This window comes from Rhipicephalus microplus, chromosome 9 (genome assembly GCF_043290135.1).
Source record: "Rhipicephalus microplus isolate Deutch F79 chromosome 9, USDA_Rmic, whole genome shotgun sequence".
Lineage (NCBI taxonomy): Eukaryota > Metazoa > Arthropoda > Arachnida > Ixodida > Ixodidae > Rhipicephalus > Rhipicephalus microplus.
In genome coordinates, this window is record NC_134708.1 from 53,615,800 (window position 1) to 53,642,553 (window position 26,754).

A 26,754-nucleotide genomic window follows, 5' to 3' on the forward strand; every position below is an offset into this window, starting at 1 on the left:
ATACATCCCGTTTAGTCACAACATTTATTTTCCGGTAGTCGACGCGAAACCTTAGCGTGTTATCCTTCTTCTTGACAAGTACTACAGGAGATGCCCACGGACTGCTAGAAGGTTGAATAACATCATCTTCAAGCATCTCCTGTGCTTGATTCTTGATGACTTCCCTTTCCTTTGGTGAAACGCGGTACTGGTGCTGGCGTACCGGCCTGGTTGTCTCGTCTGTTACGATCCTGTGTTTTGCAATGGTCGTGCGTCGTACCTTTGAACTATTGGAGAAACTGCTGCCAAATTCCCGTACAAGGTCGTATAGCTGTTGACGTTGGATAACTGAAAGGTTAGGATTTACGGATATTACTTCGCAGACATCAGATGTTGGTTTCATATCCGTTGACGTTGTTTCAAGGCTGCATATTTATGTGGCTTCACAAACCTCATGAAGAAAGGCTATGGCTGTCCCCTTTGCGATGTGCTGGAATTCGTTCCTGAAATTTGTCAAAAGGATGTCTGCGTACCTGTTTCGTAGCTGGATAATCCCTCGTGCCACACAAACACCTCTTTTTAGAAAAACATCCATGTTGCTGTCTGCCACACCTTCGTAGTCACCAACCGCATCATTTCTGACTAGAACAATTACACTGCTCTGCGGCGGTACAGTCACATCATCATCGACGATGCGCAGTGGAGTGGTGTATTGCTCGTCTGCTCGAGCTACCTTTATAGCTTGTTCCGTCGAAAATGATACGCTGGACCTCTGAAAATAATAATGGCACCATTTGCTTGCAGAAAATAAATTCCGAGTATAACTTCTCTCGAACACACGGGCAGGACAACAAAGTCACCAACGTAAGTGAAACATCGTATCTCAACTCTTGCGGTGCATCTGCCGAGAGGCGTAATAAGGTGACCGCCTGCCGTACGTACTTGAAGCCTACTCCATTCGTTCAGAACTTTCCTGAGGCACTTCGCTAAATCATAGCTTATCACAGGGTAATCCGAACCGGTATCGATTAAAGCCGCGAGTTCTAGCCCGTCAATTACCAACGGCAAGTCTGAAGTTATCTTCTCATTACTGCACTTCTTTACCCGGAGACAGTCGTCGTCGTCGTCACGCTGGTGTTGCAGTGGAGGATCTTCGTATTTCGAATCAGCAGCGGCCTCGCCTCCACAGGTCGCTCACTTCAGTTTTCCGGGTTTGGACTAGGCGAACGATGCCTAGGTGCGTTTGGAAAGGAACGTGGGCTTGGCGAGCGCTTACGTAGAGGGGATGGTGACCGCGGTTGATGACGACGATGTAGGTCGAAGCTCCGACGTGAGCCCCGGTATTTCTCGACGTCGGACGGCCTTTCGCCGTTTTGCGGACACGGTGCATTGACCGCGAATCCTCGAAGACCAGCTTGACGATATCGGTGAAACCGGTACAGATGGCCAGCCTCTCCACAGTGGAAGCACAGGGGCCTACGTTCCGCATCTCGCCATACATCGCTTTCCCGAGGTCTTGTCTCTGTCGAAAGAGGTGCGCTGCGAGTTGCCTCTACGATAAGGCGCGGGTTACGTGTTGTCGGTGCGTAAGCACCAGGTGTCTCGATAGGCGCACAGTGGACAGCAGGCCGCCTGAGCACCTCCGAATAAGTTACCACGCGTCGTGTCGGTGGTGCATTCCTCTGCGGCTCCCGTATAGCCTACCGAATTTGTTCTCGGACATCATCTCCAACAGACAGTTCCGGTGAAATGGGTGGCTGCAGCTTGCGTAGTTCCTCCCTGACAACTGACCGGTCGAGCTCCCGCAGAGTGTCAAGATTATCGACAACGTTTGGCGAGAAGACCCCTTCTGATGTACAGACTACGTCACGATTGTATTGTCGGGCTCTCTGCTGCAGCGTCGTTTCTATTGTTGTTGCTTCCGACCGAAACTCAGCAACACTGCGCGTCGGATTGTGAACGAGTCCCGCGAACAGCTCTTGTTTTACCCCATGCTTGAGTTGACGCACCTTCTTGTCTTCAGTCATGTTGGGATCAGCTCGCTTGAACAAGCGGGACATGTCTTCTATGCACATAGCGAAGTCTCATTTGTGCGTTGATTCCGTGCACGAAGAGCTGCTTCCGCCTTTTCCCGGCGATCATCGTTGCCAAGCGTACACACTAGCTGCCGCCGGAACTCTTCCCAGGACGTCAAAGATGCGTCATGGTTTTCGTACCACACTTGCGCTGCGTCTTCCAAAGAGACGTATACGTTGCGCAACTTGCCTGCTTCGTTCCGTTGGTTGATGTTCGCCACCCTCTCGAAATGATCCAGCCGGTCTTCGGCATCCTCGAACGGGTCACCATGGAACACCTTCGGTAAGACGGGTTGGCTGACAATGAGCTGTGATGTTGAAATTTGGCTAGTCATGGTGGTGGCGTTTCTTGTCTCCGTCGCTGATGCCCTTGGCACAGGGGGAAGTGGTCCAAATTCTGGCGAATCCCCTCAAGTACGGCGACTGGTCCGTTGGTGCACCGGCGTAAGCTCCACGGCTTGCGGATGGTCAGTGCTTGGACTTCGCTCCCTCGTGGGGTTTAGAATCATCTACTCCGCACCTCCACCAGAAAATGTAACGAATGTAGCAGCCTCACAACAAGGATGTTCTATTTACACGGTTTATCAAGGGCGAACTTGTGCCCAAAGTGAACAACGCACAGCAATCAAGAAGATACGAAGGTCGGTGGTTCTCGTGAGCCTCTGCCTCGAGCACCCTTGTTCTCTTCTTCTTCACGCGCGTTGGCTGTTCGGTGGAGTACCGCACGCATGCAGGGCCGGTTCGTGCATTGCGGCTGGCTTCGTCGCTCGTAGTCGTGCCGTTAGCGTTTCTATGGTTCCCGACGTCCCCGTTGCGTGGAGCGATGGTAATTTCCTGTGGCAATATGGGGGTTTTGGGACGTTAAACCCCACATATCAATCCATTATTACACACGTGTACTGATTGGTTGCTTGAGACGGTCTCGTGTCGCGATATTTGTTTATACATGGTCTCAAAGAAAAGAGTACGGTCCCTTGTACAAATAGAAAGGTCGGGACGTCGATTGTTTCTGCCTGATTGTGAAGACTTGAGCACTTCATACTCTTTGCCATTTCTTTGTCAGCTGGTACATGACAGATAAGGCTTTGTGCACTACCTTGAGATAATCAAGTCTCGATGAAACCGATTCTTGCTATGAAATGACATAAGAGCGCAGAGCGGAAAGTCTTTTTTTCTAGATATTGAAAAGAAACAGAAGAAAATAAAGAAAACTTTCAAGTTAAGTAAAAAATAATAGAGCAAATTACGCGTTCCTATTTACCATAGTATGTAATTACGAGGTCTCTTTTTATTGTCACAAAAATAAAAAAAATAAATGAAGAAGAAAAGCAGTGCAAGGCAAAAAGCCACGCAAGGCAAGAAGGAGTAGAGTTGGACGATTATGAGGACTAAATTTAATTGATTTGAGGTTGTTTCTAGACTTCAGCATGTTTTCTTTTGTGTAGGCTGCTTCTAGGTCGTTGATAATCTTTGGTAGGTGAGGATAGGTTTATTTTTTATTTTATATATTTATTTTATATATTTTATATATTTATTTTTACATAATGCAGCCTCAATGATGCTATTTATTGCAGAAGTTGGAAAGGAAAAAAAACAACAACAACAAGAAAAATCACAATTCAGGAACAAAATTCCTAAAATTCTAGAAGTGGTAGAGAACGAACACTTCCGGGCGGCAAATTTAAGGCTACTATAGTTGAAGGGTCCTCAAGAGTCCTGTTTCTACATTGCTTCTCTTGACCGACAAGTTTTGTATTTGATTCATCTTATTTATCGTTTTTTTACTAAGTATAGAGACTGTATCATCAGAATATAGATCCTTGTCTCATCATTTCGTTCATCGCCGTGGCCGTATGTCGAGCACGTAGCCTAGCCTTTCACCTTCGAATGAAGCAACTTCCCGCAGAAGTTCTGCAGCACAGCGCTGTGTGTGTGTGTTTCTCCTCTATAAGTGCAGTCTTTTTGCGCTGATAAACATTTCTGAATAAACTGTCAGGAGCCAAAGTCAAGGGCTTGTTTGGGTGAAAAAATATTTTATAAAAGGCACTTCAGTAAAACGCAAGAATATAGAGTTATATAACATCGAAAAAAGTTGAATGTGATAATTACTGACGTAACCAAACATTTAATCTTAGACAGCAATCTTCCCGCTAAAGCAAATCATTGAATAGTCACTCGAAGCCCTGCTACAGGAAGGTTTTGCTTAATGTCTAATATACATAAGCCAAATAACTCTGTGGCCTCATTTGTCAGGCATTGGTATTCTCACCGAATTGCTTTGAACCGATGTAGATAGCCTTATTGACATGCTTTCTCTCACTTTTGTATCTAAAGAATGCTTCTGATTTCCTGGCCGACTGCATCGAGCTAAGTTTGCTTAGCGATTCTTTGCTGGTAACATTAAATGTTGCGTCCTTTTACACTAACATTTCCCATGAAGACGGTATTCGTGCAGAGGCAGATGCTTACGACGACTCGTCTTTGAAGAAATCTGTTGACAGCTCTACATGAGCCACCTTACTTATACTCATCCTAGAGCTAGACCATAATAAATTTGACAGTGTGCACTATGTACCACCCAGTAGTACTTCAACGGGCACCAAAATTGTTTAAAAGTACGCGAATATGAGCCAACTGGAAACTAATTTTTTTTTCAACGCGTAAGCTGAAGCCGTACTATTATAAACGCTTCATAGGTGACATTTCCCTCATCCGGAATCACGGTGAAGCAATACTCTTGACTTTTATTGAATATTTTAACAAGGTAAACTGGCCAGTTTTGTTCTCACAAGGGTGCCACGCCTTGGTGGTCTGGTCGCTAAGGTACTCGGCTGCTGGCCTGGAGGTCGCATGATTGAATGCCAGCTTCGGCGGCTGCATTTTCGATGGAGGCGAAAATGCTGTAGGCCCGTGAGCTCAGATTTGGGTGCACGTTAAAGAACCCTAAGTCATCAAAATGTCCGGAGCCGTCCACTAAGGCGTCTCTCAGAATCATATGGTAGTTTTGCGACGTTAAAGTTCACATATCAATCGTTCTAACTAGGATGCTCGAAGTAATTAATCTCTTTCATGGATGCCACAGTGTCAATATGTGGCAAAAAATAGATGCGAAAGTGACCGCGATACTAAACTATGTTTACTGATATCTTCATTTTAAAAGCAGCAATCTTCAACAATGTAAGGCCCGTATACTTTGCAGTCAAGCACTTTGTTTTAAGTGGTTGTTCTCTTAAAATTCAGACTTTGCTAAAAACTGTGACAGGCTTCGAGGTGTTCAAATATGTCAGCATGAACGCAGTACGTGTTGGAGAAGGCACTATTTACAGGTAGGTAGGATCACACCGAGATGCAGTGCACCCCAATCAGACACTCTGCGCATTGAAACAAAGAATAGGCGCATGGTGGGCTCAACTCTGTGAATAACTGCAGCAAAATCAAAGATGTAGCGCTAGACAAAACAATGAATACAAAAAATGCTTTACCGGCCAATGACGTACCGCGGGGCATGGCCAAGGTCAAATTTAACGGCGTCGTGCAAGGCGTACAAAGCAAATAATCGCGCTCTGCGATTGAAGGTGGGCAAAAAAAAAAAAAAGAAACACGACTGTACAAAGCAGCAGAAGTAAGTTTACACCCACATGGGAGGGAACAGTGTATGCTATGAAAGCACGCTAGTCAGCTTACCCGTGTTTTTGCTTAAACAACAAGAACCCGTGTTGAACTTGTGAATTAAAAATGACCCACGTATATCGAGCTTATGGGACGTAAATCTTGCTTCCAATATAGTCTTCCTAAATGGTTCAGAGCAATACCCGGAGGTGATGACATGTCTACACACCGGTAAATGAAGCATGCAGCGCACATACACACATATCACAAGGCGCATGCCTCATATTTTGCCCCTTAGGTACGGTCTCTTCAATGTCACTCACGGTGCATCTCTTCCGGCCAGTGCATTTAATCATCTGGCAACTGATCTCAGATGCAGTTGCTTGTATCCAAGAGGAGCTCATTATCTCACTTTTCTAACAATATGGCCAAGTAGCGTTTCGCCAAGAACAACATATAAAGTTTTTTTTGCAGTACACGTTCACCCCCCCCCCCCCTTCCACCAAAACACACACACCTTCCCCACCCCTTCTCGGAAAGCTGCGTGCACACAACGTACGTCGTTGTGTGCAGCCTCTAGGACGGGAGGAAGATTTGTGAACCTCAATAAGTTATGCAGTGCCACCGTGATCTGCCCGCCTTTGAACAAGCGATGATGTGTGATGCCATGCCATCATTAATGAACGTCACTCTATGCCACGCCATGTTACCGTCATGACAAGGTCACAAGTTTTTGTGTTGTCACATCACCAGAGTTTATTATGCTGAGGTTATCACGTGATGTTTTTATCTATCACTCGTACTATCGCCGACAGTTGATTTTCGCGTTTGGCGACACATTGAAGGCTCTCCATGCAAAATTAAACTACATATAAAAAATCAGGAATAAATAGCATTTCTGTGCTGTAGATACAGCATAGATACACCATTTGCGCAGAATGCGAGCTTAATATATGCCGGCTTGAATATATAGGTGCACAGTATCTTAGAAGCGAACTCTCGATTTACTCGTCTAGAGTCATAACGGGAATTTCCGGCATCTCCGTGGTCTTGGCTGGCGTTGTATAGTTCGGCATGCACTCTGTGAAGCATCGTTGCAGTTTTCTAAACCGATTGCTTTGCGGCCAGAATTTCTTTTTGGCAAAAAATGTCGTTGTTTTGAGACATCTATCGTTGTCGGCATCATAGAAATATGACACGTAGGGTCGCCAATGGTTGTGCTTCGTTCTGTACAGGCAAGGAGATTCTTCTGAAAAACAACAACAACAAAAACACATTTAGACTTTCGAATATAGTTAAAAGAGAAGCATCTTTTATAGGGAGTGCATTTTGGATTACACTACCGCAATATGTGAAGACTGAAAAAAAAATGTGCAGTTATTCGCACCGCAGGAGCGAAACAGCAATGACTCATTAGTCGCCATTTTACTAGTTTGTTTACTTCATTCATTCGCTTATGGATATTCGGAGGCGGGTTTCCCTTCATTTGTCTTAGGTGGACAACATTGCAATCTATGACGATCGTGAAGGCTTACACGCCATAAAAGAATTTGCAGTGTGCGATGAGCTCATAGGTTGACCAGTATTTTGAGCGGCGTGCGTATGTTTCTTATTAGTGACCTCAGCAAGTTCACGACACGATCATTTTCGCGGCGTAGATCATCACTTGAAGATGTAATATTCTGAGGTAAATCTTGCGTGGGTTTCCCATGAGTGCGCAAAGCTAGTTACAACAGCCATGTGTTATCCACCTCTCCGGGAAGTCCACCGATTCAGTTACGCAACACAGACACATTTCTATGCTTCACGGAAGTTGTCTAGTGCAAGTGACATGTATAAAAAATGTTTAATTAAAGTTTTAGTATTTCAAGAGTATAAGCATAAGTTTTACAAATAAGCACTTCATTTACTTCTTTTTATCCGTAGCACCAAGGCAAACAAAGGTTTCTATGGTGGGAGATGAAATAATGTGATTATTAGCATGCGCTTGTCTTCGAAACTTGATGAATGCTACAAAATATGAATGGGAATAACTAACAGGTTCAAACGCTGTATTCCGTTGCATTCAATAGTTTTTGAAGGCAACTGCGAAAAGGTGGAGGCAATTAACTTCGAACCCACTTGCACAAGCTTCGAGGCAGTTCTTCCTAGTTGCGAAGTTGTTTTGGTTGTGCTTGCAAGACGAATAAAGAAATTTTTCACATTTTTCTGTGTACTTATTGTAGCCGAACTTGTAAGCCCTCTCTTCATGTTCACAACGCTTCTGTCCAGCGGGGATGATTGGCTGTCTACAGCGATCCGTTAGAAACTCTGCAAATCCAAAGTAGGCGCCAGAAGTTATTGTCACGTAACGTACACAAGTGATGAGCGTGAGCATAATATATTGGATACAAGTTTTTTAAATGAAGCTGTACAACTTATAATGTACGCGTTGGCGACTTTCATGCTGGCCAGTGCCGATCTTGCGTTTTTTTGCCAGTAGCACAGTAACTCCAAGATGCGGTGAAGTAATGCAGCATGCGACACTCAAATACACTCATATTTCGTTGTCTTTTTAACTTTTCAATCTATGTTATTATTTTTTGTACAGAATGGCAGCGCTGTTTTTTGTATAGCCACATGCATCATCGAAGTCCTGTGCGTGTAAAATAGGTGTGGATACTTTGGTATAACTTCATTGTTATCCAAGTGCTCTAACACCCTTACTTATTTGATTGTAAAAATGCCACATCGAAGGACACCTTTTGAACAGATTCTCAACAAAAAACTTTGAGCTCAATTTCGCATTATTATCAGGTGCTTCAAAATATGATGAATACCTTGTTTGACATTTTCAAACGCACATAGTCGGTTTCTTTTCAATGAAAAGCATTTCTTAGTGAGCTAGAAGCACTTTGAGCGTTTATATATATATAGTGTCTACGTATCTACCTATCTATATAGCTATTGACCTAGTCGCCGAGGTTTGGGTGCTCTGATGATCGCCTGCTTAACGCGATAAGGTCTAGCGTACTTTTGGTTGGACTAAAATTAGTATGGGAGGGTAAGAGGATTTCTATAATTTGTCTGGCTGCTCATGACGTGAACAATGTCAAAATTTTGTCGTGTACGCTGTCGAACTCTTTCCTCTTTGCACCCGTGGCACATACTCGTAAGCACGGTCCGGGGTAGGTGGGTCTGCGCCACAAGTGATCGGAAATTTATATCTTCCTAGGAATGGTCAGAGCAGACATTGGTAATTTAAATAAAAAAACGTTAAGAAAAAAACTGATCAGCAGAGTTGACCTCAGGAGTGCCAAGAGTATACGTCAGGGTCCCAGCAGAAATCAAACCCAAATATTTTTGCGTAAATCAAGTACTCTATATAGCCACGCGAGGTCGGGAAGCTGTTTTGGAACACCCTATATGCTGGTAAGACGTCAATATGGTTCCAGTGCTTGCTATCCTATTTCGTATATACGTCTTATTCATGTAGCGTCAACGTTAGCCGCATAATTAAGCTCCATCGGCCGAACGTGCTCTGTGTTGCACGGATTGATTGATATGTGGGGTTGAACGTCCCAAAACCACTATATGATTATGAGAGACGCCGTAGTGGAGGGCTCCGGAAATTTAGACCACTTGGGGTTGTTTAACGTGCACCCAAATCTGAGCACATGGGCCTACAACATTTCCGCCTCCATCGGAAATGCAGCCGCCGCTGCCGGGATTCGAACCCGCGCCCTGCGGGTCAGCAGCCGAGTACCTTAGCCACTAGACCACCGCGGCAGGGCATGTGTTGCACGGAAGGTCTACCATTATCGCAAGCTCAAGCGTTACTTATTTTTATTTACAAATACTGCAGGCCCTACTTGCGCCCAAGCAGGAGTGGGAATATCATTAAAAACAATACCAACAATAAAGCTTAGAACTATCGACAACTTAAGTATACAGTAAACTACAATGAACAAGCAAAAGAAAATGAATTAATAAATATGCTTCGCAATAACAAACACACAACATTACAAATGATAAAACATGCATGCACAATATTTCAACATATGAGATGAACTCTATGCGTAAGAAAGTGAACGCGAGAATCAACTGCAAAAAAAGCTGTCTAGCATAAACATAACATATCAAACGAAAGGTTGTTAAAAATTGAACAAATGATTCAGCTGTGTTAGCGTTTACTACTTCTTCCGTTAACTTGTTGCATTGTTATATAGCATGTGGAGAAAAGGGAGTACTGATGTATATTAAGATTACTAAACGGCTGCTTAATTGTTTTGTTGTTGTTTGTATGACCAGACCACATGGGGGGCTCAGTTTTGTAATTTTTACGTGATATTTTGTAGTGACCGTGGTACAGCAGATATAAACATTTCAGGAGAGATACAGTTCTGCAATGAGCTAGTTTTTTTTCAATTTGGCCCTGTTGCGAAGAACTGACACACTGAAAAAAAGGCGAGTATGTTGTGTATATAAACCCCAAGGCCAAGTTTGGCACTCTTTCCAATTTCCTGATCAAGTACTTTTGGTGCGGGTTCCAGATCACATCCGCATGTTCTAATTTTGGTCTGACGAGAGCTTTGTATGCAGTTAACTTTACGGTCGATGACATGTGACGTAATTATCGTTTCAAAAATGCAAGCCTTTTAGCGCGTTGCTGCAAACGTTTTCTATGTGTGTTTCCCAAGTTAAACTGCTTGTAATTGTAAGACCAAAATAGTTGATTTGATTGGATTTTTCAATGTAAGCATTATTAATAGTATAAGAAAGTTGTTGGGATTCTTTTTTGTTGCTAAATGTAAGACATGCCGTCTTCGAAGTATTAAGCTTCAATCCTCATGTTTCCCACCATACGCCAATTGAGTGCAACGTATCATTGAGTCGAACTTGGTCGGAATGGTCAGTCACATTAGCATACACAACACAGTTGTCGGCAAACAGTACGATCTTCACAGGCAAATGAACAGACAAATAAATATCATTTATATAAACTAAGAACAATAAAGGACCAAGTACCGAACCTTGTGGTACTCCCGAGTGAACATCCAATGTATCAGAAATACAATCATTAACGGCAACATACTCTTTCCTTGATGACAAATAACATTTTATCCATCGAATGATATTGTGTTCAACGCCCATAAAATGTAGTTTTCTTACCAAATCAGCATGCGGAACAACATCACACGCTTTGGAAAAGTCCAAAATTACTGCATTAATTTGACCCCTCATGTTTAGTACATTTAAAAGTCATAAGTTATCTCAGCTAACTGTGGTATTGTAGATTTACCAGACCTAAAACTATGTTGATTTGCCTGAATTAAATCATTATCCTCGAGATGTGTCATAATTGCTTCAAATGAAATATGTTCAAGCAGTTTACAATCTGCAGATGTCAAAGAAACTGTTCTGTATATATTTAATTCCAAAGGGGACCCAGATTTGTGAATTGGAACTATTCTTGCAGAGCGCAAGTCATCAGGTATCACACATGTTTCTAACGACATTTTGTGAGTTATATATAAGTACTCTGCTACCCAGATTGCATACTTGTTGAGGAAAACATTCGCTATTTCGTCCGGACCTGGTGATTTTCTAACGTTTAAATTACCAGCTTGCCGCTCTGTTTATAATACCCATGTTTTGTGGCATTGTTACACAACTGTTACATAATTTTAGGGGCTTTACCACCATACGATTATGAGAGACGCCATAGTGAAGGGCTCCGGAAATTTCGACCACCTGGGGTTGTTTAACGCACATCTAAGTCTAAGCACACGGGCCTCCAGCATTTTCGGCTCCATAGAAAATGCGGCCGCCGTAGCCGGGATTGATTCATAACACAACTAGAACCAACTGGTTGTATATATTATATGCGACTAATGAACATATAAAGTGAGTTCAAGAGCTGTGCGTATCTTTGGTGGCATTTCTGACCACTCATATTAGACCACTCATATTTCTCGGTAGCAGGAACGGCAGTCTGCCGTAACTGAATGGGAAATAGATGAAAAAAATTTTCCCTTGAAAAAAAAAACTAGTTATCAAAAACGATTTCGGGCTAAACGTAGCAGAGACCCGCTGGTAAATTTTGGTAAAATTTAAGTATCGCATTGCAAAGCCTGTGGCTTCCTAGGACAATTGAACGCCACCAATAGAAACACACTGAATTGTATTGTTAAATATCAAACGCTGTGGGAAGCCGCATGGTTTGTAGTGCAGCTCTGTAACTTTGCCAGATTGTACAGGTAAGTATCTGCTCTATAAAACCGGGAGTCGTTTTTGATAGCTAGCGCGCGTTTTGTCTGATATGATATTTTTTTCTGCCTATTTTCCATTCAGTTACGGCAGGCTGCCGCTGCGACCCACTAGAGATGGCGCTACGGGCACATGTCTCCCAATCCTGGTCATGCTCACCTTCGCAAAATTCTTCACATTTCCAGCGAGTATAGAAGTTGTTTTGGTTGCCACCGCATCCACCGTAAATGAACTTGACGCACTTTCCTTTCTTCTTATCAAAATACCACCTTGGAAACGCCGCTCTGCAATTTCCTACACGCTTTTTCAGATGGCAGGTCTTATTTGGTGGGAGTTTCTCTGAAGTCTTATTACCTGTAGTTAAAGAAAATAACATTCTGTAAGTATTCGACACCCAAAAAATAAGAACACTTGAAAGTATAAGGCAGCAAAGTCGTGCTAAATAACTCAACACTTTTCAAGCTATGAGTTGCGTTGCTCCCGTTCTTCTATATGTTAGATACATAAGTGCACAGAAAGATCTTTTACTACACAACCAATATTAGCAATGGCTTAAAACGAACATTACCTTTTCTGGCAAATTAAACTGGGTAGTAAATTCATTTTTTTAATCTTCCACGCTTGTTTTTACGCTCCTCCTTCTTTCCATTTGTACGAAAATTCTGGCATATCTCACGTATCATGAAAATGAATGATGTGCGAATCATGCATAAAATCTTGTTACATGGCACTTTTGGCAATATTTGTTTCTAATTTGCTTTATTTATTGTTTGAGTTATTTTACGCATTTCCTATTTCCGTAGTTTGCACTTCTCGAATTCCAACTCTTAACTTTTTGTTTTTTTCATTGCCCTCATCATTTCACCAGACGTAAGGTAACAAAATCAAGTATTTTTGTTAGAAATACCCGGTTCTTGGCCAACCGCAGCGTGGGTGTGTGCGACCGATTCTAGGCTTTACTACTACTACTACCACTGTATACTTCTACTAGTTACAAGGCCGGTGGATGTATTACTCAGTAAACGTGAAATGGGGATCCCAATTACGTAGAAGTGACAGAAGCGAGTATATTTACATTATTTACAAATAACTGTGACACCGAAAGCCTGCCGTAATCTCGCACGACATACAAGTTCGTTCGTTCTTTCGTCTGGCACGGTGGGTGCATGTACCATGTTTTGTAACATAACCTCCGGCGGACAAAGCACCGTCACGGTGCTTTCAAACCATTCTGGACTGGCAGTGTAGCAGTGTTTTAGCAGTGGTGTGACGGCGAAGCTGGTGCGTCAGCAAGCCGAGGCAGTTCAAAAAAGTCACAGCTTAGCTGCAAAGGCGAACCAATAAATGCGATAACAACAAATTGGAATGTCACGCGAAGAATAGCAAGGAGATCGAAACGTGCCCCGTGCTGCCCACGCACAAATGACGCACAAAACGTACTGATATGTAAAGATGAGCGAGAATAAGTGTCTCAGTTAGGTCGCTGTGTCGGAAAAGTGCGCCATTTTCGCAAATGGAGATTGTGCAACGACTGCAGTGACCTTAGTGCGCCGGTAACTACAACAGAATTGTAACTAAAACAGAATCAGTAACTACAACAGAAACGTGGGTGGGGGCTCAACTTTCTCGTGGGTTTGTGCCGTCTGGCCGCAGCGGTAGCAAAAGGCGGACTTAAGTCAGTTTCACATGACACAAAAAGTAGCGATTTTCAGGCTGCGAATTCGCTCGCAGCGAAAAAAAAGGGCAGTTCACTCCCGCCGTTGCGGTAAGCGGCGACCTTCCAACATGTTGGAAATTTTCGCCCTGATCGCAGCGACAGGAGCAATTTTTGGTCGCAACTCGTCAAATTAGGGCTGGTCTGGCCAAGCCGTCCAAATAGAGTCGACGTGTTTGTTTTGGTAATGGTCGATGCTTAGCATTTTAAAATGAATTCAGACTGGAAAGTGTTCTTAAATGATGAAACAAGCGGGCCCTTCATTACCGTTCACGGTAACTTCATGATATCATACTGCATATATTAATACATTACATTCGTGTCGGTCACAATGAGCGGTGGCAAGAACTCGCCGCTCCAGTCGCAGAGCAAAAATCGCGGACTGTTCGTGGTCCATGTGAAACGAAACCACCATTAGTGACGGTTGCGAACAGAGCGATTGGAGCATACGGAACGATTTTTTTTTCGCTGGAATCGCGGCATGTGAAACAGCCTTTAGGCTTGGTGTAGACGTCCGCGCGATTGCCAGAAGTTCAGCAGTTCGTGCAGGCCCCAGCTTTCGGCCGGAATGGGTGGCAGCGGTAGACGAGGCAATTGATGACGATTGATAAGGGGAGGGTGGTAGTGCCGACGAAGGTGATGAGGATGGATTTTGAGTGCCCCATCTGGCGCGCATTGGCGATGACGTTGGGGGTGTTCACATTCATGGATTGGAGATCTTGCATGATCTCGTCCTGAGTTTGGGAGTCCACGGCGTTGTAGACGATGCCGCGGAGTGCGTTGTCTGATGCCGCCATGTCGGCACGTGGTAAGAGATGGTACCCAAGCGAAGTTCTGATATATAAACGTAGAGACGTTCACTTGACTAAAATGGGTTGCTGACAGTGAGTTGTACGGATTGATGCATACATGGCCAGCGGTGCGGGCGGTGCGTAGTCGATGGTGGTGAGACTGCAGAGGGTTTGGAGCAGGATGCCGTTAGTTGCAGTGCGGAGGACAAGTCTCCCTCCTGGACTGAATACGATTTTAAAGTCTTCCGCTGGGAGTCAAAGGAGGGTAGCGTGAATACGAAGAGTGGGAGCGCTGCGGTAGTGTTCGGCGGTGGAGTAGTCTTCAACGACGGGGTTGACGAAGGCGTCGTCGAGGTGATGAGCTGGTGGACCGCGGCTGCACGGTGTGCTTTCACGGCATGAATCCAGCGTAACTCGGCTTCAAGCTCAGCTGCGATGATGGATTCGCCGTAGACTTGATAATCCATGTCGGCGCCTTGAAGATTTGCGAACACTTTTGGTGAAGGCGGCAAAACCCGAGCGGCGCCAACCGTGGTTACGGCGTGCGTTGCACAGGGGCGCGTATAGCCGAGTGGCGCTTCAGCACATTGGCGGCGTGGCCAAGCACAAAAAGGGTTCAGAATGGTTGAATATAGGTGTCATTTAGATCCGAAGGTGTCAAACTGATCCGCTCATTTTCGCCGATGCGTTCCACGAAGAAAAGGCGAAGAGTTGCAGTGAAATAGGCTAAGAAGTACGAAGCCCATGCGAGGCACGTCTACACAGCGTTCCGCGAATCTTGCATCTAATCGCGGAGCGTGCGCCTCGTGACAGCGGCCCTTGTACTTCGGCTTGCGTTGCTGGCCGCCTCGGCACGAACGCGCCCACTACATTCAGTGCAGCAACACAGGATCCTGCAGCGCATCGGACGGTGCGCGGTGCAGTATAGGCGTCTAATCCGTAATAGACTAAGGTGCAATGGCTCGGGTGTCAGAACCGGCACATCGTAGGCAGGAGCCGTGGACTCCGGGTTTGTAGGTGTCTCCTGCGATGGGTCAGTGGACGAGGGAGGGTGACCTCCTTCGCCTGCGTGGTCAGTTGTCGGCAGGGGATGGTCTGAAATGGCTGTGGTGCGGGATGCGTGCACGTGGAGAGAGATGAGCCAAGTGTAGCTATGCCACTTTTTAGAAACAGTACGATGTTTGATGCCGTTATGCTGGAGCACGGCATCTGGCTGTTCATCGTAAAGGTGAGGGCTCCACGAGAAATATGTTAGGCGGTGTTTGAGGTCATGTGGAAGATGATATTCCAATACCTCGTACACGAACTCTTGGATCCAGATGTTGCAATCCAAGGCCACCACAGACTCCCAGAACCATGACTCTAGGCGAGAGGTTCGGAATGGTGCCAGTGGCAGGTCGAATTGCGGCTGCCAGGGTAGCGCTGGCTAGAACATGGCGGCGGAGCTCGGTGGCAGTTGTGCTGCGGTGGTCGCTTGTTCGTGCGTCCGTGGTCACCGAATGTAGGAATGCGACGGCGTCTGACGTAGACAAGCCGTCGTCACTAGTTTAATCAGCAGACGAAGGCGTGCAGCTTCGGAAGGAAGTGAGACGCCCGAAGCAGAGTGGTGACCGAGGCGCCCACCTGGCCAAAAGCACCGGAACGTTCTATCGACCTTTTAAATGCGAAGCATTTCTTAGCGAACTTCAGCGACTGTGAGTGTATCTATCTATCTAGCCACTTACGACTTTTAGCTCTCCTAGCCGTTTCGATATTGGTATCAATACCAAACTCCGTATGGCATAACATGACTCTATGAAGAACATATTTGAGTAGCCATAACATGAAAATCATGATATGTAGGTCCCTCCTAAAAAATTACGCCTGGAACGTCAGCCGCGAACGCGCTGCCCTACACTCCGATCTTACCGTCCGCCTCCGCTACGGAGGCGATCATCTCCGATGGCTGCCCTCTGCGAACAGCAATGCTCTCACAGTTGCCTCCGAGCAGCAGTGGTGTCACGTGACAGAGTGGTGTGGTTATGTCACGTGACTGAGCGGTACGGAGGGGAGCGGTCTCACGCGGCGGCCGGTCGCAACACAAGGAAGGAGGCATGGCCTTCGAGATTGCATGCTGGCAGGAGGCTCCCAATTGAAAAGAGAGCGACGCTCCAGGCATAGTTTTTCTAGGAGGCGTTGGTATGTCATGAATGTCATGATTTACATTTCTTGTTCCTGCAGCTCTTGCGGTGGTTCCGTGCACATGGCATGTTGCAAAGCTCGTATGGTATGGCATGATTGCATGGCGAACACAAGCGACAGACCCTCATTGTGCTTCCTCATTTGTGCTTCGCATATCATCGATTCACACTGTACGTGGGATCTGCCATTTTTTTACGGATAGGAACATTTTCTCCTTTCTGGGCTGTTGCATGAGAGTACGAAATCCCACGTCACAGTCTCGGCAGTGCATTTTTTGGGGGTCACGCGCAGTAACAACAGCCCGGAGAGAAGTATGGCAGCGCACAGGGAGCGTTCACTGAAAAGTGTTTACCTGGCGACAACTTTCTGAGACAGCTCAGTCAATTCTACGAAGCCCAAGCACATGCCTCTTACATTGAAAGCTGTCATGAGATCACACCACGGGTCACGCGCGGCGCCGCAGTTGTCCGCCGCCGGTGTCCGCAACCACTATTGCACAAAGTAAGAAAGGAAGGAAGGAAAATAGGGAAAAAGAACGGCAGGGAGGTTAACCAGCCATTAGGCAGCCGGTTTGCTACCCTGTGCATGGGAGAGGGATGGGGGAGATGAAAGATAGTGAGCAGAGAGGGAAGAGAGAAAAACAGCACATTCGGCAGCACACGCGCGCACACACTCAAACACCAAGGACGTAATGGAATTCAAACCCAGGCCCACTGCAGGCCAGCTCAGTATTCTACCGCTGAGCTACGCCGGTACTTGGACTCGTTCGCAAACTTGCCTTAGGCAGGCTTGATGTCGGGAAAGGAATTGCGTTATTTTGAGTAATGAAGTGTTATAAAACAGCAATAGAACGACCAGTCGTAACACAATGTGAACTGCGCGACGAGTGGGTCATCCAATGCTCCTAGAATGATGATGATTCCTGAAAGAATGGCACTACCCATCACGGGGGATTGGCCACGAGGCGAGCGGCACAATGTTTCAATTCATTACAAATGCTCGTTCTTCATCACCTATCACTTCATCACTTCGGGTGCAATTCTTCATCGTCGCCAACTACTGCATGGAACCTGAAACTTGAACAAAATTCATGCAAGTGTTTAGCGGATACCACGCTTCTCGGAAGAATTACGAAAGATAGCAGCATAGTGAATGCCGACCTATTACACATAAATTTGCATTATTTATGGTGTTGTAGGTACCCAGAAAGGGTGCTTTTAGCATTTACCCTAAGAGTGTTTAGAAAAGGCTCTAAAAGGCTGCTCTTCCCATTTTCACTGGGAGTGTGCTGGCCGTTCCACGCAGGCCTTAGCAATTTTTTTGTTTTTTTTTTGTACTGCGCTTCGGCATGTAGTTCATGAACGCTAGCTTTTATGTACCGTGTAGCGTAACGGAAATTATAAAATTAAAACACAAAAATATTATGTTGAAGAATGTTCGCATTGTTATTGGAAACTTTACACCGCTCAGCATTTTTGTTGTTTGCTCTTTCTGGTTTTCTATTTCTTTGTTGTCATTCCAGCTTTTTTCTGCCTTGGTAAACAATGAGGGCGTCGCTAGGTTACTTCAGGCTTAGGATACTGCCAAAAATATGCCTTTGATGTCGTGTGCAATTTCATTTTAATTACTCAACGAGTAGTCTTTTATTCTGCTATTTAAAATCCTTCGTTATTTCAAGAAGGTAGAACCTAACTAAGTTCTTGAAGATTGTTCCCAACAGGTTCATTCATGTCAGTCTGGATACAAGATAAAAAGCATAATACTTGAAGTTTAAGTTTAATGTATTATGTGTTATTGCCATTTCATTTCTTTATTTTTTAAATCAACTACCATTTTTAAATTAACTTTCAAAAGTCTCAACGTTGCAATATTGGCCTATCCCCCAAAATGGGTACGTGTCATATATTACAGGAGAAAACAAACAAGGCAGCAAGTTAACATCGAAACTTGTGAGCGAGCGTGAGTGCGTGTTCGATAGGTGATCTGTATTCATCGAGCAGGTAGAAACAAAGACAGTGGTGCGTCGTAAAGTATATTGTTTCCCGCACACGCAATCACCGAGAACGCCATCTCCTGACGCCGACAAGAGCTCTCGCAAGTGGTGCCCCGTCCTCGGACTCCTGTCACCGTGTTTCCATCTTTCCTATCTCTCCTATCCCCTTGATATGTCCTCGCACGCTGTCTCAGCGCATCTTTCTTTCTATATATACCATTAATTCTATCCTTTTAATCCCTCCTCACCCCCATGCCCTGGGAGCAACTGTTGAGGTGTCGCACCCTGATGCAGACAGTTACGGGGTTCACTTTTCTCTTCTTTTCTATCTTATAACCGCTTCAAAACTTGTGTGCAAGTGATACCATCTGCGAAAGTGGGACATTTATTGCGATAGGCACCTTAAAAATGACGCCGGCGACTTTCAATTCTTCAGGAAGACCAGCTGCTTGAAAGCGAAATGGCGATTGGACACCGTACGTAAAATCAATGACTTTTTTGATGAATTGCGTTGCATACGCGGTCGGTATTTCGGCTGCCTGATACAATCACGCTGAAGATCGCGTACTGTAACATCGTACCAGTCAGCGTTTATGGAGGGAGTGATTCATTGCGCTTTGCGATAACAGCAATTTATGAAAACATGGCATGCTCCCACGATGTTGCCTATAGGACCCCCGTTTCCTGCGGTGCTTGTTATGTCGGAACGACCGGAAGGTGTCTGAACGATCGACTGAGAGAACACGATAACAATGTTAGAAACGGGAAAGATGGTTTTCTCGCTCACCACTGCACTGAGTGCAACTGTGTTCCCCTTTTGAAGGACACAGTGACGCTGTACAAGGACAGGGATGAGCGCACCCGAGTCATCGTCGTGGCCGCGCAGATGGCACGCGAACAGGTGCCTTGCATTGGCAAGCCCTTCGTGTCTCTGTCCGAGAAGGAACTAACGTTCCTTGAAGGTTTCAATGTGCTCAAGTAGTTATATTACTTTTACTTTTCTGTTTCGTTTCCTTATAGACTTTTCCTTGCCTTTTTCTGCGCTTTTGTTTTTTTCCCTTACTCATGTATTGCTCTTTGGGCCACATGGTTTACTGTCTCCTCTATATGTTTTCGCACTCGGCGCAATAAACTCAGTTGGAAGTTAGCGCTCGTGTCCTTCGTGTCCTTCTTGTCTCTTTGTCGTCGTTCTGTTCTCGCGCTATAACTATCATCATGTCATACCAATTAGCCCAAGATGCCTCACTTCTAAGGGGAAACTAGTTGCGGACATATACGACGGACATATACAACACGTGTAGAAATGGTACCCATGACTTGCCAACTTGGAGTACACAAGCGCTAGGTGTGTCTGTTTTCACGCCATCAAAGTGGATATCGAGTTACTTCTACGTTTTCGACTTAAGATTCTAGGTGCATAGGACATGTGCTTCAGCAAGAGTCGACCTTTTCACCCACTTAAGACACTGGCTTGTCTAACCGTGTTTGTGAAAGCCGGAAAAGCGACACGGGCGGTGATTGATGTTCTTTCGACATCTGGCGACATCTGAAATCAGTGCACGTGTGTGCTTAGTGCAGATAATGTCGTGGACTTTGGTATAGCAATGTTTTGATGTCTCTTTACGGGATGCATGACGAACGCACGCTATGACACCTCAACTTTAGATTCAGAGAACGCATCCTTTGTGCGACCTACTTCGTCTTGACAATTATCAATCAACAAAATGAATTCGTTTCAAATAAATATGTGCGTAGGTCAGCAAAAGTTAAATCTAATTTCATTCAAACTGTAAGTTCAAGGTATTGTGTTTTTTGTTGGACACAATATTAATGAGAACTAACAGACAATAATGCCACGAGAAGTATAGGAGATGCTATTAGAAGCAATTGTTATGTAAATTGTCAATGGCGAAAAGTGAACGAAAAGATTGCCTGTCACCGGCAGGCTCCACACCTGCGACCACCTGCGACCTTCGATTAACGTGTCCGATGCTCTACCACTAAGTTATGGTGGTGGTGGTCAATTCTCCGTTTACTTTTCATAGAGAACATATGTGAATTTAAACGTGCCCGTGTCAGTCAGCCCCACTTGTTACCATTGCGGCGAGTGTTGAACACTCATTATGCCTGTTCACATCACGTAGCACGTGATCTTATCACGATGGCAGCTGACCAATAATCTTTCATAAACTATTTGAACGCACCAAGTCTGTTAGAACGAGACTCTTGCTATGAATGATTGAAAAAACTGCAAATTTAAGGGATCATTTACTTTATTAGAAGGCATCAATAAAGTTACTTCCTATTAATCCCATGCATAACAAAAGAAAAACAGCTTTTAAAGTTGCACTCATTTCCTTCATTCATAGGGAGGGTCTCGTTCTGGCGGACTTGATGCCTTCTGGTAGCATATGAGGAATTACTGGTCAACTAATAATAACAAGATTCACGAGCTACGTGATGCCAACACGCAAAATGTTTGTTCCAATTTCACCTCAATGACATTAGGCAGGGCTTCACGGATGCTCCAGCGTCTAAATGCTCATATACACCCTATAAAAAGTAGATGGATAGATGACCACCACCGTAACTTAGTGGCAGAGCATCGGACACGTTATTCGAAGGTCACAAGCTCGGATCTTGCGGGTGCCAAGTGATCGCTTCGTCCACTTTTCTTACTTCACATTTATATTACAATTACTACTAATAACTTCCCCTATGCACATTTTGGCATTATTGTCTGTAAGTTCTCATTACCATTGTTTCATAGAGACTGAAACTTAACCCTTTCTTACCTTGACATAATTTTCGACATTGCTGCTCAGTGTCAAAGTTATTTCCATTTCCCTCACATCCGCCGTAAGTGAAGTTCTGGCATTCGCGTGCAGTGTGATTGTAGAACCATTTGGGTACGAAAGCCCTGCATGGTCCGTCATCCAATTTCATGAAGCATTCTGTGCTTGCATTCATTGTTTCAATTGTTGCGACAACCAAAATACCTGGAATAAAAACAACACACGAGCTGTTGTAATATAACTTTGGATAAGGCCGTTAGAATATTTACTCCTAGAAAATACTCTCAGTTCAAGCAGAAAATATACTTTGGAATGCGCTACACAAGATAACTTCCGTTTACTGACGCTTTCTTATATTCAAAATATCCACAGAATTCACAATTACCTGAAAGAAAATCAGTTGACGCGTTTCATTCCAGCCTATTAAACTTTCCACCGAAGCTTCACCAAAATGTTCATAACACCACTACAGAAACGATACACCAATCAACCAGCTAAGTAATAATGTTGAGGTTGAAATATTATTAAGACAATTTTATGCACAAGCTCGCGAAACACTTATTTTGACTGTTGTAGAATATAACCTAGGTTGATTTATTCAAGGTTGTCACAGTTCTTTTGTTGATTTTTATGCTTAGGTATTTCGAAAATGAACAGCAATGTGTGACCAAACTTTGTATCGAAAAAAGACTAGTGTCATTGACGCTGGAGTTTGGTATTGTTAGCATGAGGTACATCGTAATATAAAGTGCGAGCGATTAAGCAGTCACTAAACGCCAGATTTTTAGCTCGTGGTGCAATTTGCTGTAATATAAATAAAAAAACAACCCATCGCCTCTATGAAGCTCTAGCAGAAAATAATTGGAAAAGGCATCTGTGCTGGAGTAGACATGACTTAGGTTCTGTACGAAGAAGATGAAACGAAAAAATGTTGGATACGTCTTAGTGCAGGCGTGTCCAATCACCAATCTTTTGATACGTGTGATACGTGTTCGCACCACATGTTCTTGCAAAGTCTGTGCCGCAGTGTGCAAAAGACATTTATGACACACTGCGGCAATGTCTTCTCTAACCAATATTGTGCATTTTGTTTTCAGGAGCTGATACAAACTTTTCAAATGCGAAGCGTATCTTTGCGTACTGCAGGAACTTTGAGCATCTATCTATCTATCTATCTATCTATCTATCTATCTATCTATCTATCTATCTATCTATCTATCTATCTATCTATCTATCTATCTATCTATCTATCTATCTATCTATCTATCTATCTATCTATCTATCTATCTATCTATCTATCTATCTATCTATCTATCTATCTATCTATCTATCTATCTATCTATCTATCTATCTATCTATCTATCTATCTATCTATCTATCTATCTATCTATCTATCTATCTATCTATCTATCTATCTATCTATCTATCTATCTATCTATCTATCTATCTATCTATCTATCTATCTATCTATCTATCTATCTATCTATCTATCTATCTATCTATCTATCTATCTATCTATCTATCTATCTATCTATCTATCTATCTATCTATCTATCTATCTATCTATCTATCTATCTATCTATCTATCTATCTATCTATCTATCTATCTATCTATCTATCTATCTATCTATCTATCTATCTATCTATCTATCTATCTATCTATCTATCTATCTATCCGGCTCACTGGTCATGACAGGAATAATGTCACAATACTTTCGCGTACGATGTCAAACACAGTGACACAAACCCACGGGCTGGTACGTGCCGCTCGTATGCGGATATGTGCCACAGGTTATTACCACTTTGTATCTACCCATAAACGACGAGAACACACATGTGTAATTTTAACATGTGAGTGTTAAAAAAAGCTCATGATGATAAGGGGCGCGAAAAAAACGACACACAACAGAGAAGAAGTACACGGGACGACGCGCCAATAGCGTCGTCCCGTGTACTTCTTCTCTGTTGTGTGTCGTTTTTTTCGCGCCCCTTATCATCATGAACCAGCACCAACTCGCCCAACTTTTTACTTTACTAAAAAAAGCTGTCATCAGCAGCGTTGACCCGATAAATGTGGAGAATAAATTTCAGGGTCCCAGTACAAACCGAACTCCAGTATTCTGCGAGAAAATCACGTTTTATACTCCAGAGCTGCGCCATGTCTCCGAACTGCTTGTCAAATAGACCCTACTGTTTCTGAAACTTCAATTCTGATTGAAGTGCTGGTTATCCAATTATCTAAACATTACATATATACTCCTGTTATACAGCCGTTACGTCGGGTTAACGTCAATTGTAGCTACGTACCATTCGCTGAAATTGATTTATGAAGCAGTTGTCAAGGCTACCATCCTCGCGAGCACCAGCGCGTCATATTGCTTGCTGCCTTTAATTCGAGAGCCTTAAAGAGCTCGTTTCGCACAAATTTCAGCAGTGGTGTCATAGGTTGTGAGTGAAAAATCATAATCTTCTGCGTGACAGAAAATTCCAGAACGATGCAATTAAGATAATTGATGAAAAAATTCAGAGTCAAAGTAGGGACCAAACCAGGGTCGTCGGAGTCCGAGTGATGATTGAACTCGGGTTGTTTGCATGGCAACCGGATATTCTACCACATGGCCACGCCTCTGCATGTGAAAACCTTGAGAAATACTTACACTGCTTGGAAATGCAGTGAAAGTAGCTTTCATGCTTCAAAAACACACGCGTCCTGTATACGTGTGTGTTTACGAAATATGGCAGTAATAATGCGTGGTACAAGCGCTCATTGCCAGTGGGCGCCAGAACATATGATTATCATAATGGCTTCGTGGTTTAAAACTGGTTAACCACTACAAAAGGCACCCATGCTACTGCGCCTATTCCCTTAAGGTCACGTAATCGGTGCATAGCAAGTTCGAAAAGGTTTCGCACACTCAGTATTCGATGTACGCACCAGAAACGGGACGTGGATGTCACGTTCAACTCCTGAAGGTGAAGCTTTAAGCTCCCCTAATTTTGTTGTGTGGCTAATCTGCATCTTGCTTTTGGCATCGTTGCACTAATGTAAACAACTGGTTATATAAGACATATGCGGCTGTTTAACGTAAGTCTGTGTGTGCATTTTTACGTATTTTTCACACCACTTTGTGACGTTTTTCTCAGAAAAAATTATAATACAGTCACCTTCTCCCTGCATGCTCCGCATAACATCGATTCCCAAGGCACGTGTGATCTGCCCGTTTTTGTAGCGTTAGCTACACTGGCCTCGCTGAGCCAATTTCGCGTGGCACTGGTCTGCGCATGCGCAATGATACTCCACTGCCGCCGCGCGCGGCTCGCCGCCAGTGTGGGCGCAATTCGATGCGCTGCGCAGACGATCAGTGGTGTCACGCACCGGAGCCGGCTCCTCCCTCGCACTCGGCCGTGGCCGCGCGCGACTCGCCGCCGCCGGTGTGCGCTTTCCAGAGGAGTGCCGTCATAGCCTTGGTAGACATATGGACGCCGACGCGCGTGCCTTCCCTGTGCAGTCGCCATCTGACACTGCGCTAGAGCCGCTTGATAGCGCCTCTGACTGGCGTTTGCCACTGTGGTATAGCCATGGAGAAGGAGAGTGCAAATGCTGTTCAACGGTGCAGTAGAGCGGAGAAGCTTAACTCATCGGATCCCGAGGTAGTTGCTCGGTAAAATAAATATGCTAATCCCAGACACTCTGGAAAGCTAAGAATAATCAGCTGAACCTTTGTTAACGCTACGTATATCCTGGCATAGCTGAGCTAAGCCACTGCCATTTTTAGGGTGGGGGGGGGGTGACTAAAACTTTTAAAGAAGGAAATCATCTCAGAGGGCGCGCAGATAAGTGTACGCGTGTTTAGTGTTGGTTTAGTGAATAATGCAACACAACTGACTTGACCCTCAAGAAAAAAAAATGACGAAATGTTCAGTTCTTTAGATTCTTTCCAAAGCAGAATGATTATACGTGAGCAAGGAATGAATGGACGCAATAACTGTTACGTACACAGCAGTAAAATGTGAACCTAATGACTCTATGTCGTTACCATGTAAATTTATAACATTCGAAAGCAGCCGACAAATAACCACACGAAAATGTAGTTAAAAAATGTGGCTCAACTTCAGTTCAGTGATAATTAGAATCAATGAAAATCAGTACACTGAATTAAGGCTCCGGTAGTGGCGTAGAATAGGCATCTGTAGAATGAACATGTGCACAGATTCCCTCAGCAACTTTAGAATGCCCAAGGCAGCAACACAGTTTTAATAATTTGATTAGATCTGAATGGTAACAAGGCATGCTAAACTTTTTCAACTTATTCTCAACAAAGAGTACATTTTAGTTAAATGTGCAAACTGCGCTAGGTAAACCTACTTACCCCTCAGCCATAACTTTGCAGCAAAACCGAACAGTTCCATTTCGTGCTGTCCTCTGCGACTTGACTTTTTCGACTAAATTAACACTTGCGTTCACGAACTTTTAAGCTCATCATGTCTTATTTACTGCACGCTACAATCAAATTTTACAAGTGCGAACAATAAAAATTGACTTTAAATAACACACTAAATAACACGTCACAGCTGCGTTATTAAGGCCACTGGATGACACATAAAGACAGGCATATGAGCGCCTTTCAGTTGCTCCTGAAAATTCTGGGAAACTTGCTCCGGGAAATTCAGCGAAACTTTGTTATATGGTGCACCAAACAGCCCTACTTTCACTTACACACGAGTTACAGTTTTTCATTGCTATTCAAATTAACATGTAAACATGTCACCCTTTCTGCAAATTCACCGACACTTAAGCGACTGACGAATCTATTGTTTCAAAGAGGACTAACTTTCCTGCTGACGTCACAGTTCTTTGACGACTTTATGTTTGGCACACTAAAATTCATTACAATAGTATAATATTTGAAGACATCATATGGAATCATCTGGAGAAGAAGTATGCGCTATGAAGGTTGATTGAACGAAAAAGGGGTGATTCAAGAAAGACTCGGGTCTTTGATAGAGGAAACCTAATGAAACCAGCAGACAATGACACTAGGGGAAGTTTTAAGACCGGTATTGGCTGGTACTAAGTGTAGGGTACCAACTATGACCTAAAACAAAAAAATACAAGTGGATGAACAATCATCTTGCCGGTGGTAGAGCCCGACTGAGCGTCACTGTTGCATTTGGTTTTGTATACGTTTTACACAATTTTGTTTGCTCGCATTCGTTCCTCACTAAGCGCTACTTTAGATAAAGAAAGGTGTATGAGCTGGGCTGCTTCATGCATTATAACTAGGGCAGAAGTCAACGTTATTTTTCTAATAAAATATATATCGACAGTGAGTGCTCGTTCGTGCTCCTTTTCTTGCAGTGCCATCAC

General features: G+C 44.0%; 1 protein-coding gene across 1 annotated transcript; it reads right to left on the reverse strand.

Annotated features, from left to right (window-relative positions):
- Nucleotides 1-6,393: 6,393 nt before the first annotated feature.
- On the reverse strand, nucleotides 6,394-25,893 carry LOC119182136 (carboxypeptidase inhibitor SmCI-like). The gene is made up of 5 exons (XM_075872815.1): nucleotides 25,757-25,893; nucleotides 21,387-21,590; nucleotides 12,072-12,266; nucleotides 7,785-7,973; nucleotides 6,394-6,912 (listed from the first exon to the last, which is right to left on the reverse strand). Exons 1-5 carry the CDS (start codon nucleotides 25,794-25,796, stop codon nucleotides 6,668-6,670), a joined length of 873 nt encoding a protein of 290 aa, XP_075728930.1. The 5' UTR covers nucleotides 25,797-25,893; the 3' UTR covers nucleotides 6,394-6,667.
- Nucleotides 25,894-26,754: the final 861 nt, after the last annotated feature.

Excerpts from the sequence above, each read along its gene's own strand:
- LOC119182136 (XM_075872815.1), bottom strand. The coding sequence starts at position 25,796 with ATGGAACTGTTCGGTTTTGCTGCAAAGTTATGGCTGAGGG. Across the intron at positions 21,591-25,756 it reads TGCAAAGTTATGGCTGAGGG|GTATTTTGGTTGTCGCAACA; the intron begins GTAAGTAGGTTT and ends TTTTTATTCCAG. Across the intron at positions 7,974-12,071 it reads ATGTGAAGAATTTTGCGAAG|AGTTTCTAACGGATCGCTGT; the intron begins GTGAGCATGACC and ends TTGGATTTGCAG.